At 44.7% G+C, this 20,693-nt stretch overlaps 1 protein-coding gene across 6 annotated transcripts in view; it reads left to right on the top strand.

The window, feature by feature from the left end:
• The window catches only part of Slc14a2 (solute carrier family 14 member 2), a 402,998-nt gene that overhangs the window by 361,669 nt on the left and 20,636 nt on the right, over positions 1-20,693 (top strand). For all 6 annotated transcript variants that reach the window (XM_070029241.1, XM_070029239.1, XM_070029240.1 and 3 more), the window contains 7 exons: positions 911-1,100; positions 2,260-2,388; positions 5,678-5,870; positions 9,352-9,499; positions 10,402-10,536; positions 10,953-11,002; positions 11,627-11,801. In XM_070029241.1, the coding sequence (XP_069885342.1) occupies positions 911-1,100; positions 2,260-2,388; positions 5,678-5,870; positions 9,352-9,499; positions 10,402-10,536; positions 10,953-11,002; positions 11,627-11,801 (1,020 nt within the window). The remainder of the gene's footprint in view (positions 1-910; positions 1,101-2,259; positions 2,389-5,677; positions 5,871-9,351; positions 9,500-10,401; positions 10,537-10,952; positions 11,003-11,626; positions 11,802-20,693) is intronic.

Raw genomic sequence — 20,693 nt, 5'->3', positions numbered from 1 at the left:
GTGAGGGGCTGGGTCACAGCTATCCTTCCAGGTTGGACACAAAGGTTACTTCCTCTCTCCCAGGACAAGAAAGAGCTCCTATGACCAGGGGAAGCTTCAGCCCTCAGTCAACTCCAGGTGGGCAGAATATATGCACTAGCCTGGAATCCGCATAATTTGGAAATTAAATGCATTTCCCTAATTTAACAATATGTAAGCTGTTTCCCAAATAAGCTGAATGGCCACTTGTTCCACTGCCATTTATGTGCCAAATTGGCATCACCCTCCCCAAGGGCTCCGTGGTTCTTTCCTTTTTTCATTTCTTCTTTGAATTAAATGCTCCCCCATTTGATCCTACTTGCCCCAACCAGCATGAGTTGTCCTGGAAACCAAAGCTGAGAAGGTGGAAAACTGTACATCCCCTCGTGTACACCTGGCTTCCTCCACGTCCCAATTCAATCATCGTTTTCACAGCTGTGCTAAAACAATTTCTTTTCCAGCTTCCTTTCTTCAGGCGACTTTCTTTGCTGTTCAGATACTTTCCCTCAACTGAGCCATAGAACACTACACAAAAAGAGGCTTTCTTTCCCTCTTCATCCCTTCCCTTGGGTCAATGTATTTCCCAGGAATGCTCTTGGGCCTTTCTTGCCAAGAAAGCCAATGGCTGGAACTGTGTTAAATTGTTCTCAGCATGGTGCCTCCGCCTATATGGTAAAAAGAACTACCACCTGCTGAAGACTAACTGCTGGGCTACTGAGATATTTGGACTAAATGCCAATCCCCACTCCCAAGCCTCTACTTCTTCAGCCGGGCCAGGTTGAATGAGGGGAAGTGTCCTGGTTCCTGTGAGCCTTGACTGTCATGCCAATCAGTGGTACAGTGAGGACAGCAAGGGCAGGACCCCACTGATGGCTCTGTCTGTCTCTTGTAGATAAGCCCCTGGCCCTCCAGTTCCTAGACTGGTTCCTGAGGGGAACTGCTCAGGTGATGTTTGTCAACAACCCACTCAGTGGGCTCATCATCTTCATAGGACTTCTGATCCAGAATCCCTGGTGGGCACTTGCTGGGGCTCTAGGGACAGCTGTCTCGACTTTAACTGCCCTCATCTTAAGCCAGGACAGGTGAGTTTGTCTCTATGGGTCTCTTGGGAAGACGCATATGGCAGATAGGTGAAGTGTTTACTCAAGCAGTCAGCAAACCTTATCCGAGCAGACGGCCAAATCTCCTGAGTCAACTTTGAGCAGATCACTGGAAGTCCCTACAGAATCGTCTTGCTCTGGCTCACAGCAAGGCAGAGCATCAAGCTTCTTTGGCTGTGGATTATACTCAAAACACTCCCTCTGAAGTAGAAGCAGAAGGACACTTAAGACATTCTTCTCTCATGGAGATTAGAATCTAGTTTGAGGAGAGAAGATGAATGAGCAAATAAACATCTCAAAATGACACAAGACAGTAAATACTCAAGAGTTCAGAGAAGTCAGACATATCTGCGTGTTGGAAAGATGGAAGAATGAACTCATCTTTTCTTTGCACGAGTGTCTCGGGCTGCTAGGTGTAGAAGGAAGTGGAAGTCTCAAATGTAGCACAGGAGGAGAGCAGGAAGGAGAGGGGAAAGAGGGACGGGAAGGAAAGGCAAGAGGGCAAAAAGGAGGGGGGAGGAGAGGGAAAGAGGGGAGAAGGAGGGAAGAGAGAGAGAAACGGGGGGGAAGGAAATGCAAAGCTCTGTCCAGGGCAGGGTGTCGATGTTTTCTATTAAATTGGGAAGTGGGTGGAGGGCACTGAGGTCCGTCTGCCAGCCAGTGCCTGTGTGCACAGGCCGGGAATGATTGCCATTGTGGTACCCAATGTTCTCCGGGGCTGATGTTCAGGTGTTTCCTCTGTCTGAGCCATCTGAGTGCCCCCCACCCATTTCACAGTGTGGGGGTGGGGGACAAAGGGGAGAGACCCATGCATAGATCTAGTCCTCGTTTTGTTTCAGAAAAGAAATCTGAGGGCACTACACCTCTCTTCCTGATCCAGACCCTGACCTACACTGCCCAGATTAGACAAAGTGTGTCATTTTACTTCTAAATCAGTGAGAGTAATCAAGGGCAGGTGTGTGGAGACAGTCATTGAGAAAGGAGTTGGTAACTCTGTGGCTGTCCAACATTCATTGCCTGGGCTGATTTTTTTGTCTCATTATTAAAGGAATTGTCTAAATTAAGGAGATCTTAGAGGTCCAAGAGGGAAGGTCCTCAGGGGCATCACCAAATTCCAACAAAAAGTGACTGTTTCCCCTAGGTCAGCCATCGCCTCCGGACTCCACGGCTACAACGGGATGCTCGTGGGGCTGCTGATAGCTGTGTTCTCCAAGAAGGCAGACTACTACTGGTGGCTGCTGTTTCCAGTGATCTTCACAACCATGGCCTGGTGAGAATCCTCCTTCTCTCTTCTTCCAATCCCACAGGGCCCCACAGTGCTTGCATCTTTCACTGGACAGGGATGGATGCACACCATTGTCGGCCCAGATCTTTACAGACGATGCTTTGCCCAGCTGGACACTGTGAAGACCCCCAAATCCTGGAAGGTGGGGATGTGAAATAAGAAGAGGGCCTTCTTAAGACCTCATGCCCTTATTACATGACTAGAGACTAACATTCATTGAGCTGTCCCTAAACAAGGGAAGGTTTATATTTGTTCCTGAGGGAAAACTGAAGCATAGGGAGTTTTATTCATCTGTTATATTCTATCCAAGTTTCTAATGCTGCCTTTCTGAATCTGAAGTCTGTGCTATAAAATCCAGGTTGCCTGGGGGTCATCGATTACCAGCATAGTCAAGACTCAAAGCTGAAAACTCACCTGTGATAGAACCAGACATCTTACTTAGAAAAGACAGACCTATAAGAAGCATGGGATCTTTGAACTAGCACTATCTGTTGAAATCAGGGAAGAGTTAGGAACAAATAATCATTGAGTCTAGGGCATGCTCAGCCATCCATGCATATTGTCCTTCATCATTTCATTTACAGCAGGTCAGTGGTGTATCCATCTCAATGGCGTGCCTGCTGTCCTGAGAGTCCCTGTCCCCAAACCTCTGACTTCCCATGTATATACCACATTCGTCTTAACTTCTCTCAGACATGCAGATTTATTCTGGTTCCTAGTAATAAAGCAGGCATGGTGATTTATTTTGAACATCTCCAAGAAGTAAATGTCTTTCATTGGTTTCAAAGTCTGGAGTTACTAAAAATCAGTTAGTTTAATTTAGCTTAAGTACTGTTTCATTACTTTTTAGTAGTGCTTGCAAATAAATTCCTACATTAAGCATTCCTGGCCATTTATTTTTCTTCTTGGGTTTTTTTTTTCTTTCTTAATCCATTGGGACAAAAGGATAAGTCAGTCATTTCTATGGGGATTTCTGTAATGGTTCCCATACTCACTCCACCCCCCATACCCTGTGGAGAGCAGAAATTTGTTCTTATTTGCATACATCTGGTTTATAACTATGTAGATGAAGCTCCTCAGCACAGCCCCTGAGCAATGACACTGGATGGCAGTTAGACTTCAGTGTCCTCTCTTTCCAATTCCCAAAGACAGAAAACAGCAATGCTCTACCCTGGGTAGGCTGCTAGGTTCATTCAGTCCTTGAAGTTCAGTTTAAGTAGGGTGGGTACTCATAGTGGCATTATCCCGCTTTATCCAAAACACTAGATTTGAGAGACTCTCTCGGCTGAGTGCGGGGACTAACACAGATACTGGGAATTGCTTTGAACAGGGAAATGTATCTACTCTCTGAGAGTTTATTTACAAACAAACTCAGAAACTAGTAAATAAAAGAAAGTCATTTCAGGAAGTGACACCAGGCTTACGTGGTCAGGGAAGGCCATTTTGCAGATGAAACATTTCAGCTCACACCTAAATGACAGGAGATACCTGCCATCTGCAGATGTGGTTGAAGGATGCTGCAGGTAGACAAGCCTAACCAGGGAAGTGGGAGGTGTTCACAGAACAGACAAGAACAAGGAGGCTGAGACGTCGTGGGTGGGAAGTAACAAGAAGTGAAGGCCAAGTAGGTGAGATGAGGGCTCATCCACCCCAAAGATGCAATATGTCTTCCAACTTTTATTACAACTGTAGTAAAAAATGCAAAACAGCTAAAGGGTTTTAAGCAGAGATTTTAAACAGGGTTTTAAGTATGATCAGATGGCAAATGTTCTACAGACTTATAAACCAAATGATCATCTGATCTTTTTTTTTTTTTTTTGCCAGGTTTGAACTCAGCCTGGGCACTGTCCCTGAACTTTTTCAGCTCAAAGCTGAAAAAGCCACACCTCTGCTTCCAGCTTTTTGGTGATTAATTGTAGACAAAAGTCTCATGGACTTTGTTGCCGGGGCTATTTTTAAACTACATTCCTCACATCTCAGCCTCCTGAGTAGCTAGGATTGCAAGCATGAAGCCATTTCTATTTTTTTTAATGGAGTGAAGCTCAGTGATTAAGCTAAAACTAATCAAGAAGCAGGCATGAAAAATGTGAAATAGTTCTCAATAGTAGAGAGCACAGCAAATTAAAGGGAGAAGAGTTTTAAAGATAGAAGACAGTATAGCATTTCATAGACTGATATGAATCACTGTGAGGGGCGGGGTGGAGAATTGAGGCTTCAGGAGAATTGAGAAAGAGGAGAGTATCACCAGAGGAATGTCTTTGAGACAGATCCATTCCAAAGAACAAGGAAGAGAATTGTCTGAGGAAGGGACAGGGACACTTTCATCAAATACAAGAGACAGAATATGTGGGACCAAAGCAAGTAAGGTATGGATTCTTAGGGTTGTGAAAACAAAACTTTTATCATCTGATCATTTCGATTTTTTAATGAAGTAAAAGCCAGTGATAGGCTAAAACTAAATAAGAAGCAGACAGTGAAAATGTGAAATAGATCTCGGTGTGTTGAAGAGTTAATATGCTGGAGATCCAGAATAGGGCTTTTCAAGCAAGCCTAGGTACCCAGATGAGATGCAGAAATTAATTAAAGCTAGGCCATTCAATTACATCACAGGAATTTGTGTTTTGTCCAGCCACCTCTGAGGTAAGGAATGGCAGTGCTAGGAATCTAGGAATCCATTCCTGGGAAAACTGAATATAAGGGAAATTAATTTTGTAATATTGCTCACTCATCCTATAAACATAAAAGCCAGCTCAATCTATTTCCAAAGGAGACCAAGAAGCCTGGGGATACAAGCGACTAGAGGTTCCATGTCACTTGACAGTTCCCAAGTGTTCTTAGTAGTTTTACTGAGTCCAAACCTGTGTATTTGCTTATGGACATGCAGCTTTCTCCTATATGGTCAGACTCAAAATAATGTTATCATAGTGTAAGGCAGTAGCTGGTGTACATTTGATGATCGAAAAGCATAATCACATTTTGTAAAAAAAAATCATATTTTGTTCGATATTTTTGTCTCAAGGATCAGAAAATGATTTGAACTCATTTTAATAGCCTATTCAAGATGTATCTTTCAAATACATTTCACCAATCCGTGAGCTTAACATGAACACCTTGTTTCCAAATCCCCGATCAACAGACTACTGGAATCTCCAGGATCCAGAAATGATTGCAACAAGGAGAGGGGATGGTGGATAGCACAGCGGCCAGAGGTGATGAGACAGCGTCTCCCTAACGATGCTCATAATGATTAACCCTTTCTCCCTTCCATCTTCAGCCCAGTGATTACTAGTGCTTTGAATTCCGTCTTCAGCAAGTGGGACCTTCCAGTCTTCACACTGCCCTTCAATATTGCCGTGACACTGTACCTGGCAGCCACAGGCCACTACAACCTCTTCTTCCCCATGACACTGGTGGAGCCTGTTTCTTCAGTGCCCAACATCACCTGGACAGAGATTGAAATGCCTTTGGTAAGTTACCCAGTGGTAATGAGCTGTAACCCCTAGATCCTACTGCACACCTAGTTAGCCAGATTATAGCTTACCCACGGCCCATGTGATAGGCCTCAGCAGTGCATAAAAATGGTGGCTCCTTCATCCAGTGAACCCTTTAGCAAATCTCTATTGAACATCTAACATGTGCCAGGCACTTTTTCAGATATTAGGCATACACGGAGAATAACATCCCTACACTCATGAAACCTACACACCACACATAGAAAGAGAAAAGCAAATCCAGTGAATAGGTAAATGTTCAACTGGTGTCACAGGATGGCTGTGGTTTACTGAAAAATATTAGATAACATAGGCAATTTGATAAAAAAAAAAAGAATGAGAAACTAATGCAAATATTTTATTTTTTATTTATTTTTTAATGGTGAAAATACTGTACAGAGGGGTTACAATTACATGGGCAAGATAATGAGTACATTTCTTATCAAGCATTGTTGCCTCCTCCTTTGTTTCCCCTTCCCATCTCTTCCCATCTTATATTAAGAAGCAAGTTACTATGTAACATGCTTTTCTAAGCCCTGATTGTTATATTAACTCATGCCACCCTCACAATAACCCAAAACTGTAGGTACTAATATTATTCCTGACTGCAGTTTTTCATCTGCAGGACAACAGCAGTTACCCAATGCAGCTAAACATGCAGCTAGCACCTGTGCTAACACCTGGGAAGTCTGGGAGCCTCATCTTTGAACCACTACTCCCGCAGTCCCCATCAGATCATATGCCCTCAGCTTGAATAAACACAGTGAGATGAAACTCACTACTTCTCAAAGCAGCCCCAGCCCAATATGGGACACTATTAAGTGTTGGAGGGTTCTTTACATTCCTCACAAATCCATTTCCCCTTATATATCACCTGGGGATTCTAGTTCTGCAGTCTAGAATACTTGAAGATAACTGCTTGCACGATAGTCTTTTAACATGGTTAAACCGTAATCCATGTCCTCCAATGGTATGTCTATGAAAGGACTTTGGGGCCCTGGTTGCCAAGTCATTCCTGTGGTCTAGGTGTGCCCAAGCTCCAAGAAAATTTCTGTTGGTGCTCAACTGTACAGTCTCCACCCCCAGGATCCTCCAGGGCCAGCAACGCTCTAACTCTAAACGCATCAGGAAAGCAAATGCTCCTTTGCTTCTGGAGCAAATGCTAGGGCACACAAACACTTTCTAAAGATTTTTACCTTGTCCCATTTTACCTTTGACCCAGATTACAATGGAATAAGATCAGAGGCAGACTTGGGGCCTATACTGAAGGGCCCATCAAGGAAAGCCCTCCTGGCTGATGCAAAGCAGCCAGGATAGAAGCAGAGACCAAATTGGGACAGAACTGTCAAGGATAAGCCCTGGGCCATGTAGACTCACTGTCCTGATCCCTACCCTGGAGGGCATTATCCAAAGGACAGCCAGAGGCTCGTGTGGCACCCCACACTGAGAAGCTGCACCAGCATGATGAAGGTCACTGGGAAGAGATGTCTCCTGTTTGTCTTCCAAATATACAACTAGGAAATATGGGCACCTTGAGGCCCCACTCTCTCATCTCCCCATTAGCCCATCACTCAAAACCAGCATCCGTCCATCCCACACGAACTGCATCTATCTGAAGTTTGAAGTATCAGTACCATTTCCTCTTTCTCTAAAGCAACAGGGTCAAAGGACTTGTTTTGTTCAACTAGAGTGTTGTTACATGAGCATTATAAGAAGAATAACAAGTCCAGGTGCTCAGTAAATTTCCACCACATACCTGACTGCTTTCTGCCCCAGGATGTCAGCTGCGGCCTGGAGAGTAGTGTGGTCTGGGGCAAGGTTACCTTGGTGCATGGCCTCCTAGATAAAATATGGATCCCAGCAGCGTCATTCTAAACCCAGGCTCTATTCCAAGGCCCCTTGTCCCCTCATTCCTCTCATTCTTGACTGCTTGGGGCTCTCCACCTGTGTCCCTGGATGGAAATGGTAGCATTTCCATCCCCTCAGCACTCTGCATTCCTCAGATGTTGGCAAGTCATGGGATGTTTGTTGAGCAGATTTCCAGCATGTTCCGTACACATAAGCTAAGTTCTCCAGTCTGGTACAAAATGTCTTATAGATTTCTACAAATAACACCAGGCCCCATCCTGCCTTTCATATGTTTATAGTTGGGTTTGGTTATGGCATTTGGAGACAAAGGGTGACCAAAACTTGAACGCTAAGACTCTTTCAAACACAATTCCCTAAAGAAATAAGGCTGGTTCCAAAATCAAGCCAAGATATCACTAAGAACACACTTTCATTCCAAGATGCAACTGACTCCCCAGGTCCATAGCTGATTATCTATACTTAATCCAGGGGCCCCCAAACTCTACTGTACCTTAGCTCATAGCAGTCAAACCAGAGTGTCTCTGAAGGAGCCAGGCATCCGTGTGTCTGAAAGCTTTCCAGGGGATTCCAACGTATAGAAAGGTGTGGGACCCACAGGACCAATAGTACACCTTAATTGAGCACTTCCTGTGTAGCCAGCCATAAAGAACCTATCCTCGTAGAGAGTCAGAGAACCTAGTAACGGAGAAAAGCACTCCAGAATGTTACAGCAGGAAGGTCATCTGCCAGGCCAGGCTCACTTGGAATGTGGACACGACATGCCTAGGGTCATACAATAAGCACAATACATAATACTCCCTAGATTCTACATTCCCAGGCCAAGACTCACCCTACTGTAGTCTCCCTCTTTTCGTCTTTGCCCTCAAAAGACTCCATCTGGCCAGAGGAAGATCATCTGATATCAGTTCCCAACTCATCATTATCAGCCACTCTCAGGCTCACCAACACTTATTCAGTTTTTTGTTCAAGCCAAAATCTGTGCTCCCAGAGAGGAGCAGAAATGTCTTCTCCTTCCAAATGTCCCATTACTTCCCAATGTAGTGCTCAATGGCAGCACCCACAAAGAGGACTTACTAATGGATTCTCAATGGAGAGATAGTAAGTGACCTTAAATTAGGGGTCAACTCAAGTGGCCACAGGTCACTCTAGCTATTCCTTTTCCTCACAGCCATCAAAGTGTCCCAGGATATTTCCACTACGTCTAGTAGAATATTTGAGATTTCAGGAAGTCTATAGAAAATCCCCTCACACCGGAAGCCCTCAATGGCAGCCTAGACGAAGGTACATTCTGACTCCCCCAAAACTTCTCATAGCAGACGCCATCTCCTCAGAAGCATCCATGCCTGGCCCCCATGTTAAGGGCTCCATCTGACTGCATGAGGGATGCTGGATGCCTGGTAGGTGGTGGAGTGAGGAGCTATTTGTTCCAGCTCGTTCCCTCCCCTACTTTCTCTCACACTGGAGAGCACGGTCATCCATCTGTTCCACCCCATTACCTTTCCAGGAATGGCTTGGGCCCTAGGCCTGTGGCCAGGTCTTCACATTATCAACCCACACTCCAGTGACCTGCATTCTGTTGGCTTTGCAGTTGCTACAAACCATCCCCGTAGGGATCGGCCAGGTGTACGGCTGTGACAATCCCTGGACAGGTGGTTTGATCCTGGTGGCTCTGTTCATCTCCTCACCACTCATCTGCCTGCATGCAGCCATTGGATCCATCATCGGGATGCTAGCAGGTAGGATGGAACCCTGTGCTGCAAGGAGATCTCTGCAATCGTTTTCTAAGCTCATCTTTCCCCTGTGCACAGCAAAAATTCTAGACTTACTCTCTTTGATGGAGTTTTAAAACACTGTCAGTGGTAGGGATTTACTTTTTCCTTGCCTGAGCCACCAAATAGAGCAGACTGCAGTAGCAAGATACATGGATAGATGCAAGGGACCTGCATGCTGTGCCCTGCAACTAAGGATAGAGGAGAATAAATGAGTGGAGAATGGGTAGGTGACCGGGTACCAGCTTGGGTGCACATGGCCCAGCACTTTGAAGGTTTGAATAAGCTGAACAGAAAAGGCCTTCTAAAAGTTGGATTGGCATTGCCCAAACACCACTTCCCATCCCTAGACATATGTGTATGTGTGTGTATACACATTTATCCATGGCTCTATTCTTTCTCTTAATAGTCTGAAAAGTGGGTAGGAGGTATTGGAAGAGAATTTTCTTTACATATTCCAATGCTTTGCAAAATGACTTTTGGAGGCAGAATTTTAATTTTTCCCCATTGGAAGTAACTTTAAACTCATTAAAAATTACATAAACAAAAGTAATCCAAGAGGTGCCCATTGCTTCTTTACCCAAAATCACTTAATGTTCATGCGGTGCCCCTTTGCTGGAACACCCCACTCTCTACATTTATCGGTGTGTACACACACAAGTTTGCTGCACCCCTTGAAACAGAGCATTAAGTTGTCATCTTGCCTGCTGAATATGCAGCTGCTCTGGCTAAGAGGGGGTGGCTGACCTCCCCTCCTAGGCTACCCCAGAAATAGTCCCGCCTCTGTGAAGACAGGGGCTTTGGAAAACAGTTCAGAGACCACTGCCTTCTGCTCACTTGGGAATCCTCTGTGTCATCTTGTTCCACAGCTCTGACAGTGGCCACCCCCTTCGAGACGATCTACGTGGGCCTCTGGAGCTACAACTGCGTCCTTTCCTGTATTGCCATCGGGGGCATGTTCTATGCCCTTACCTGGCAGACCCACCTGCTGGCCCTTGTCTGTGGTTGGTATTTGGGAGAGGGACAGCCAAGTCGCTCTGGTTATTCTCCCCCTCATTGGTGAGATGCCTGTGCTAGCCCCTCCCCAGATCAGTGAGAACAGCAAAATGTGTATATTGACCCCAACTCTAGCTACAGCCATTATGGAAGTGGGAGGGAATATGTAAGCACTAATCTCTGCCTCAGAGAATGCACAGTGAGGTGAGAGAGAGCTACAAGATAGCAAAGAACATGAGACAACTAGCAGATGTCAGGATAGACTGCAGACACTGAGGCGGCAGGAAAGCACACAAGACCATGTTCTTTATGTGGACTTCGTGGTCAGCCAGGGCAGTGGCTGAGGCCAGGGGGCGGGGGGAGAGGGGGCGGGAGGGAATCAGGTTTGACGGAGCTGACTCTTACAGTCTTTTCTTCTCCCCAGCTTTGTTCTGTGCCTACATGGGAGCAGCTCTTTCCAACATGATGGCCGTGGTAAGTTTGGACTCTTCCTGACAGTGTTCCCTCTCAGCTTCCAGACACCTGGGGTCTGTTGGAGAATCCTGAGCAGGTTATAGAATATGGTACTATACCCGATGCTTCTGTCAAGGTTTATTCAAGGTTCAGCTGGAAAATAATTTTGTACATGGACCTCTCGGGGTGGGGGGGGGGGTGTATGTGTGTGTACTAAAAGGAAAAGAGCACAATGTATGAGTATTGGAGAACAGAGTTGGATAAATAAAGCTGAGGGGAAATGTCATCTCTAAGCCTTGTGCTCAGAGAGACCAACACTTCAGATCTCTTGACTAGCTATGATGATGTTCTGAATCCAGTAACACCAGTGTCTTCACCAGGAGTACCCATCTTCAACCCCTACACATCATTCTCCCAAGTCTCTGGCCCAGTACAAGAGATCTGGGCCTGTACACTGGCCCTGAGCTCTTCAGCTCCAGGCTAGCGCTCTACCACATAAGCCACAGCACCACTTCTGGCTTTTTCTGCTTAGGTGGTGTTGAGGAATCAAACCCAGGGCCTCATGAATGCAAGGCAAGCACTCTACACTGAGCCACATCCCTGCCCCCAGAAACGTTCTTTAGACACCAATGTTTTCATTTCCAGGTTGGTGTGCCATCAGGTACCTGGGCCTTCTGCCTCTCCTCACTCATCTTCCTGCTCCTAACAACCAACAACCCCGCCATCTACAAGCTCCCACTCAGTAAAGTCACCTACCCAGAGGCCAACCGCATCTGGTACCTGACGATGAAGAGCAGTGAGGAAGAGAAGTCTCCCAGCGGTGATTAGCCCAGCTCCAGGCCGAAATGTTTTTGCCTGGCTCCCTGTGGGCTCCACTTTGGGGCCATCTGCTCAGCACTCACCTTCTCTGCCTTTCTTTGCACCTGTATCGAATCAAGCACACCTGTGCCTTCCTCTCCCTGAGGCTGATTCTCCCCCTCTGTTCAAATTTTCATAACCATCCTGTGTACATTATTAAAGGAAGTTGGTGATGAGACTATCAGAGATAGAAATAAGGAGTCTGATTTACATGTTGTCGACATAAAACCAAAATCTTTTGGAAAAATAAATAAGAGATTATCTTAGCCAGATGCCAGTGGCTCATACTTGTAATCCTAGCTACTCAGAAAGTGCGATCTGAGGATCATGGTTTGAAGCCAGCCCCTGCAGGAAAGTCCATGAGCCTCTTATCTCTAGTTAACCACCAGAAAACCATAAATGGAGTATGGTTCAACATGGTAGAATGTTAGCCTTGAGTGAAAAAAACTCAGGGATAATGCCCAGGCCCTGAGTTCAAGCCCCACAAATAAAAAAAGAGAGATGATCTTCTTGACCTAAGTAATAGATGCTATAGAACTGAACTTGCTGAGTGGCTCTTGGGCAGACATGGAAGTGGGAGTTGAGTTAAAGACACCTGCTAGAAGGCGAAGGTATCCACTGTGGCACCTATTGCCATACATAGAAAAAGAGGAATTGCTGTATGCAGACACAGGAATTTTACAGTGATAGAGCTTGGACAATTAGAGCACTGCTCGTATTTAAATGAGCAGTCTTGAACATTCAAGTGTTCACGTCTAGTAGTAGTCAAGGCCTCTTTCCCTAAGACTCATGATCAAAAGTCAATTTCTTCATTACTGTGTAAAATAAAATGCCAAATAGATTACCCCAAGAAAATATTCCATTTCTCCAATGCTCTGAGCCTGTAAAATTCTTTCACTACTTCCCTCTCCAGTCCCTTAGTCCTTAAGACACTTGTACTTTTCCAACCATCTCCCACCCTACATTTGTCTGAGATTACTGATCATTTTGAATGTGTTCTCCTTACAGCATTCCTCTTCTTTTTATAAGAATCCTTACTTAACCCTGAATTATACATTCCCAATGTTTCTGTGTCCGTTTGGAGTTCATCAATTTAACTAAGTATTCTTAGTAAAAATCATTCTTACCTCTTTTTTTTGTTGTCTTCTGTCTTCCAGTCTCTGTTCTGATTCATTCATTACTTGTGTAGAACTCATTCATCTGAGTATTTTATTCAAATAATGCATGAGGGAATATGCATGTCTACAAATGGCATTTTGGTTGAATATCAAGTCTCTGGAGTTCAACCAACTCCCTCAGTTTTCTGTAGATTTTCTTCCTTCATCTTCTATCTCCCAGATTTTATAAATGAGAAGTGAGTCTGAGGCCAAGCTCATTCATTTTCTTTATAAGTAGCCTAGGCTTTCTTTCTGGATAAGATACTCTTTGGACTTCAGAAATTTTAGGAACTTCAGAAATTTTAGGAAATTAAGACCAAATGTTGTTTCATCTAATGAATCTTCTTTTGACCTATAAGCTCATGCTTTTCTTTAGCTCAGAGACTTTTCTTCTAATATGTGTTTGTTACCTTTTCTCCATCTCTTCCATCTTCTGTCTCTGGAATTCCTGTCGCCATATGCTGGTGGTCCCTGTTCTCAGCCAAGTTGCTTCACTATTTTTTACCATGTTTGCCCTACATTTAGATGTAGAGCATCTTGGCCTTCAAGCCACTGCATCAGGTTCCAACACTAACTTTCTTTTCTTTGGCTTGATAGATACATCAAAATTGTTGATTGGGGGGAAAAAACACATTTCATGAAACTTGAGGGATGGGGGCTGAAGTTGAATCCCCATGTCGATATCTATTATTTTGTTATTGTAGTCTATCTCCAGTTTTCTCTGAGTTCAGATACAACTTCTGGTAACTTATGGCATCAAAATTCAACCAGTTTTCCCATCCCCTTGTGTTGGTTTCCCAAGGCTGTCGATGTTCACAACCATGTGGCCTGACCTCATTCACTCATTCATCCAGAAGACACTGCATGAACAACTATTAATGTGTTACTCAGTCCCCAGGACTGACAGTAAGTCAGGAAAGAATCAGACAAGTCCCTGTCTTCAAGGAATTCATTTTGCAAGGATGTTGTTGGCCAGATGAATATTCTCACCTTAGATAGAGGCAAAGCTAGACTGCTGACACACACTGGTGTTCCCAATTTGAGGAAATTACCTGGTCAGTTTGGTCCTCTGTTTAAGAATGGTATCGTGTATATTTTAAGAATTCCAAGAGAAATCCTGTGCCTTTACACCTCCTAGTCACCTGTTTCCATTACCTGCTACCCAAACATACCCAGCCATCCCTTTGACTCAAGGCTTTGAATCTGTTAAAATGTAAACAGTCTCGAGAAAGTAACACAGGAAGCATGATCAGTCACTTGCATCTTTGGTGGAAGAAGTCATTTCTGAGAATAGGTGTGATGAAAAGGGAAGGGAGTGTACAAAGAAAACACAGGCAGCACATTCTGAGACAATCTTTGGCAAAAGCCAGCATGCAGAGACAGGCCAAATAGGGTGAGTGAGGGGCTGCAATGCACTTGTCCCATTGGGAATGGCACTGGGGCTGCACTGGGAGGCAGAGACAGACAGTTCAAGGCTAGATTGGACTACATAGTGTGATTCTGTGTCAAGAAGAAGAGGAAGGGGTCTGGGAAGGTGGCTCAGTGGTAGAGCGCTTGCCTTGCATGCCTGAGGCCCTGGGTTCGATTCCTCAGCACCACATAAGCAAAAAGAAAAAAGCCAGAAGTGGTGCTGTGGCTCAAGTAGTAGAGCGCTAGCCTTGAGCTGAAGAGCTGAGGAACAGCGCCCAGGCCCAGAGTTCAGGGCCCACGACTGGACCAAAAAAAAAAAAAAAGAGGAAGGAGGAAGAGGAGGAAGAGGAGGAGGAGGAGGAGGAGGAGGAGGGGGAAGAGGAACAGGAGGAGGAACAGGAGGAGGGGGAGGAGGAAGAGGGTGAACATGGTAGCAAATACCTGTACTCCTCCTCACTACAGAGTAGGCAGAGGTAAAAGGCTCAGCATCTCAAGCCTGGCAAAAATAACTAAAGTAGCCAGGCACTGGTGGCTCTCTCCTGTAATCCTAGTTACTTGGGAAGCTGAGATCTGAAGATCATAGTTTAGAGCCAACCTGGGCAGGAAAGTCCATAAAACTCTTGTCTCCTATTAACCACCACCTTGAGCTGTGGCTCAAGCACTAGAGTGCTAGCCTTGATTTAAAAAAAAAAAAAAAAAAAAAGTCCAGAGACAGTGCCCAGGCCCTAAATTCAAGCTCCAGGATTGGCACAAGAGAAAGAAAGGAAGGAAGGAAGGAAGGAAGGAAGGAAGGAAGGAAGGAAGGAAGGAAGGAAGGAAGGAAGGAAGAAAGAAAGAAAGAAAGAAAGAAAGAAAGAAAGAAAGAAAGAAAGAAAGAAAGAAAGAAAGAAAGAAAGAAAGGAAAGAAAGAAAGGACTGAGGGCATGGCTAAAGTGGCAGAGCACTTGCCTAGCAAGCAAGAGGCCCTGAGTTCAAATTCCAGTACTGTTAACAAAGAAAAGGAGGAGGGGAAAAAGGAGAAAGAAGATGAGGAGGTGGGAGGAGGAGGAAAATGTGGAGGAAAAGGGGAGAAGTGAGAAAGAGGAAGAGGAGGAGGAGGAATAATAGTGGCAAAAGCCATAGCTATCTGCTGTAAGAACAATCTGTGATTAAAGAACACAGCAGAGTATGGGGATGAGGAAATAAGCAAGGAGAACTTGAATCTGTGGGGAGCAGGGCTCTAGAACAACGCAAGTTTCCTGAGCAATGATGTCTCCTATAAAACTGAGTTCCTGGCGCAAACAATGCTGGAGTAGCTGCAAACTTTTGTGGTGCTTGCTTTGGCAGGCTGGGCCAGGTGATCACTATAGCCTCTGTCTTCCAAGTTTCCCTGATTCTCTATGGCTCTGAATCTTCAGAAGGACAAGGAGGAAATATCACTAAGGTGGCAAAAATATAAGGATATAGAGGCCAAAGTTACCAAAAATGTACTGTGGGTAATATTTTTTCTCCTTCCTTAAGCTTTTCCTAAGGCTTCACCAGTTAGCCACCTGGTGATCACTTTACCAGAATACCCAATATGTTTGCTGGTGTGGACACAGTATCACTCAACTTGGCCTTGTGTTTGACCTGCTTCTCCCACCCCTCTGTCCTTTGCCCTCTGCCCTCTGACCATTTCTTCTTCCATTCACCTTTGTAAGATCCAGCCACCCCTTAAAAGTCTGCCGGGCCTGCCTCTGTGCCTATACCAAACCAGTGTGTCCCTGTTTGTTTGTGCTTCTTATATGAGCCTGAGCTGTTTTTCCCTTGGGTCTTAAAGCTGTCCATGGGGATCACTACCATCTGAAGACCAGGTGGAGGATTGCACGTTCAGTGTGAGCATGATTTCTACTCGATAAACCACAGTCTCATTGGGCAACTTCAAAGGCATTTGCATTTATGTGAGGTGGTGTGGGTTGTTGTTTGTTTTTGTTTTTTTAACTTTCCTGGTTGTTCCTGCCTCTAGCCATTTGGGTAAAATAGACGAATCCACAGGGACCCCTTCCACCTCAAATGGAACTAGGAATGGGGAGGGGGGAGGTGGAGAGATGGGGTGAGAAGTCCTTGTTAACCCTTGGTGAATTGACAACTAGGAGCCCCAGCCTCTTCCTACCACTGTATTAGCTACTAGAGAAAAAGATGAAGCAAAGGATGCTGTACTTTGGAGCACTTCTAGCTCCACATTTCCTGGATAGCAATTCTAATCCTTTCCCCAGGAGGAAATCTGACCAAGCCAAAGTTGAGTCAAATTTACCTCAATGTGGTTGGGGATGTAGAGTTGAAGGAATACATAGCATTATGAAGGAACCATCATTCTGAAGTGAAAGTCAATAAGCATAAATAGATCTAAGAGTTGTAACCTTCAGCAGGGCCTCTTAGACACAAGATTCCATCTTGGTCTTTGGCTTTGGAAGGCAGCACATGATTGTTCCACTTTAAACCTACTGTGTATCACTGGCAGATAGCTGTACTTCCGAGAAGCAGAGCTCCATTTAGCTTATGGGACTAGTGTGAACTTCCTGGATAGCTTCTTCCAGGAGCCAATTTGATTGCCTATTGTTCACAAATGGCATCTCTCTGTGATGCCTGGAGTAGATGGATGCTTTAGGGAGTTAGAATGAGCGCACTGTGAGTTCGGGAGCCCTTAGGAAAAAAACAGAACAAGAGGGCAAAGTGCTAAGCAAGAGATTAAGTGGCGGGGATCCACTTAAACCAGAGCAAGAGGGCAAAGAGCAAGCCAAGAGATTAAGTGACCAAGGGACAAATCAAAGGGGAAGGTTCTAGTGTGGTCAGCGGCTTTCAACTAGCAGGAAGGCCTGTGCACAAGGAACTGGCCTACTCTCCACATGCTCCTTGCTTCTCCCTGGAATGCTGGGCCCTTTGGACTCCCCCACCCCCTTTGTTTGTTTTCCTTCCTCAGAAAGCCCTTCGTGATCAGGGACCCCCCCCCTTCCTTCTTTGGCAGTTCCAGATACCTGGCTCGGTGGGAAGGGGAGCTTTGACGTCAAGGGGGAGTTTGTCTACTCGGGTGGAGCTAACATCCTTGGTATGAAGTTTTGTTTCCGATCCTGACGAAGCCATCTCCCTCCAACACTGGGATTGATGACCCATCATACTTGCAGAGCCAAACAAAACATGTTTTCACTGGGCCCCTTCCCCAACTCCAGCCCTCCAGGGCCCATAGCCTCCTGGGACTGGGAAGGGCAAGCAAGCTTCCTTAATATATATAAAGCCAAGATCTTTTCTGGACGCTGGGGTTATCAGACTATGCTCTTCTTGATCTGAGAGGGGCAGATTGAGCCCCCAGGATCCCAGTCAACAATAGTGAGGAGAAACAATCTGCAAATTTCCACAGAACCAGAAAGACGGCATCTAGTATTGGGCTGTGCAAAAATTTCCATTGAGCCACTGATGACAACACAGCCTGTACCCTGCCTGTCGGAGAATTAAGGGAGATTATTGAGGTTGGAAGGCAAATTGCCCCCTAAGGAGACAACACTTAGATAATTATTTAAAGGCGAGAGCTGGAGCCAGAATTCTAATAAGTAGATGTAACCAGGGAGACAACAGGGAAGCAACTAGATGATCCTGAGCACTACCCTTTAAGGAAAGCTGCCTGGTCAGCCCAGGTGAGAAGCCCATAGTGTCTGGGCACCTCTTCTCCCCCAAGGGAGTTAGCCCTCAAGCAAGAAGACCAGAACAGAGAAGACTGCTGAAGACAGGCATTTCTTTCTGTCTTCTCCCTCCTCCATGGTATCCTTTCTCAGCTGGCAAGTGTACACCACCTATGGGTTTAGGGCATGCAAATTAGTAAATTTACAGAAAGTCAGAAAGAGGGTGGGCACGTGGACTCAGGCAGGTAAGAGGGTTCAGGTTTAGGAGAAGTCACAGCAACTGGACTCAAGAACCAACTGGAAAGAAGCTCCTTCTCAAATCCTGATGGTCTAGAGTCCTCCAGACCTGTGCAGAAATCTAAAGGAGCCCAGGTAAGAGATTCTCGGGGAGATAGAGAGCCATGTAGATGCCCCCCCCATGGAACTGTTGGGTTTCTCAAAGGGAAAACATGGTTCTTTGTTTCATGGAGCTGCATCAAGGGAAGGCTGTGGGGGAATGGGAAACTTACCAAGAACTCCAGAGAGAATCTAGATCTTAGAAGCTTCAAGCTAAAAGGACACTTAAATATTTATAATTCAAGCCCTTTATTTTATAGATGAGGAAACTATAGCTTTCCCATAGACTTATCCAAGTTGTTAAAGAGCCTGGCAAAGGTCCACATGTCCTAAGGCACAACACTGGACACGCTTCTTGCTCAACTCTTCTTGCTCACCTACTCATGGCCAATTGGCCTTCAAATTCCTTTTCCCATTCTTGTGCCCACTGGATGAGTTTTTCTGTGATTTGTCATCCTTTCCACAATTCTATGACCCACAGCTCTAATATTATGTGGTCCCCAGAGCAAAGCAGTAGTGAGTTGCTCTGAGACGCAAAGTCTGGTTAATGAGATAGAAGTTGAAAAATCTTCTGCCAAGGGTCCATCATCCACTGCTTCCTGGGCCAAAGCACTTGCTCCAAACTGCTTGACTCACTTGCTCAGGTTCCATCCCTCCTATAGATACACCAATAGAACCGGACCATCCCTGTCCACTACTTCATACATGTCTTAACATTTCAGCTTCTCAACAACCTATCTCCTGGGTGCCCCCCTTCCCTCTGGAAGACAGAAATGGACCACAAGGCCAACATTTCAATATATTGACATTATTAGGTCAGAGAATGGGCAGCCTCATAAGGTATGGGATCTCCAAAACTGACACTAAAGGATTTGAGCCTTGGCAACATTGGCTCAGGAAAAGCTATCCTGCAACTCTTAGATCTACCTATGGCCTCTGCCCACTGTCAACAGCCTGGTCTTGATGCACCCTTTTTTCCAAATGTGTATAATTTCCACACTCTTCTGTGTGATTGGAGGGAAAAGATAAGTTTACCCTAAAGTGTTACTCTGACTAATTTTGCTAATTTTGAGTTTCTGGATCCCTGTGCTATAAAGGATTCTGAAGCTGTGTCTAAACTTGTTGGGGAACAGTACTGTAACCCACAGATAATGAAGAGGGAGCACAGGAGAGGATATAGGGGAAAAGGATACAGAAATGTGGCCACGGGATAAGAATCTAGTATACAATTGCCCAAGGCCTCTCAGTGGATGTCTGAAATGTAATAATACATAGATGATTGTTTTTATAACTTTGGTTCTTCTTTGGAGATATGAAAATTAATAATTTTTCATTTTAAAAGTCTCAAACCTCTGATATATTTGGAAGGCTCCAACTCTTTAGAACAACTACATTCAAAAACAAAGCATCAAATTCAACCACTGTGTGGCCTCACATACACCTCTTCTCTCTGGACCTCAGTTTCCTTCTACCAGTGCCTGGACACAAAAATCACTTGGTTGAGGAAAACTTCTAAGTGGTTTCGTTAGGTTGTAAAACAACCTAATAGTAAGTTATGGCACCAGATTTTGCCATGGGCTTTAAAGATAAATCTTTCCAAATGGTATCAGTGGTTTTGTGACTTTTAAATTTTAAAACTATTAATTATTTCATATTCCCAAAAGAATATAAAATTCTACTACAGTCTAGCCAGGCACTAGTGGCTCATGCCTGTAATACTAGCTTCCTCAGGAGGCTGGGATCTGAGGCTTATGGTTTGAAGCCAAGTTGGACAGAAAAGTCCATGAGAGTCTTACCTCCAGTTAATCACCAAAAAGCCAAAATTGTGGCTGTAGCTCAAGTGGTAGAACACTAGCCTTCGATGAAAAAGGGTACTCTGGCCTATGGAAGACTCTTTAATTTCATTTGTGAGCTCAGCATAACATATTGTAGAATCTCATTTAAATTAGATTTCAACTCATTTCTTTCTATTAATGTCTTCCCCATGGAGTGAGCCAATGACACCAAAAGAAACAAAATTCAGGTAAGTCCATTGGCAACTAATGAGCTGTGTAGGGAAGAAGAGAGGTTAAGGAATTTGAAATTGACTATGAGAATGAATCTCACTTATTTCAAGGTTACAGCCACTTACACTTTATCTTCATAAAAAAAAGCAAAAGTTGTCTTATTGATTAAAAGGTTAAAGCTGCCAAGTAACTTATATAGAAGTGTTCCTGTGATCAGATCTTCTTCTTTATCCTATCTTTCAACCCACGTTCCAGCCCAGTTATATTAGGAAGTTATATTGGGAAGATTTTCTCGAGGAAAGGGAGCCATGTA

This window comes from Dipodomys merriami, unplaced genomic scaffold (assembly GCF_024711535.1).
Source record: "Dipodomys merriami isolate MVZ:Mamm:240054 unplaced genomic scaffold, mDipMer1.0.p SCAF_2, whole genome shotgun sequence".
In the NCBI taxonomy this organism is placed as follows: Eukaryota; Metazoa; Chordata; class Mammalia; order Rodentia; family Heteromyidae; genus Dipodomys; species Dipodomys merriami.
Note: the sequence above shows the minus strand (reverse complement) of the source record. Positions and strands in the feature narration are given on the sequence as shown.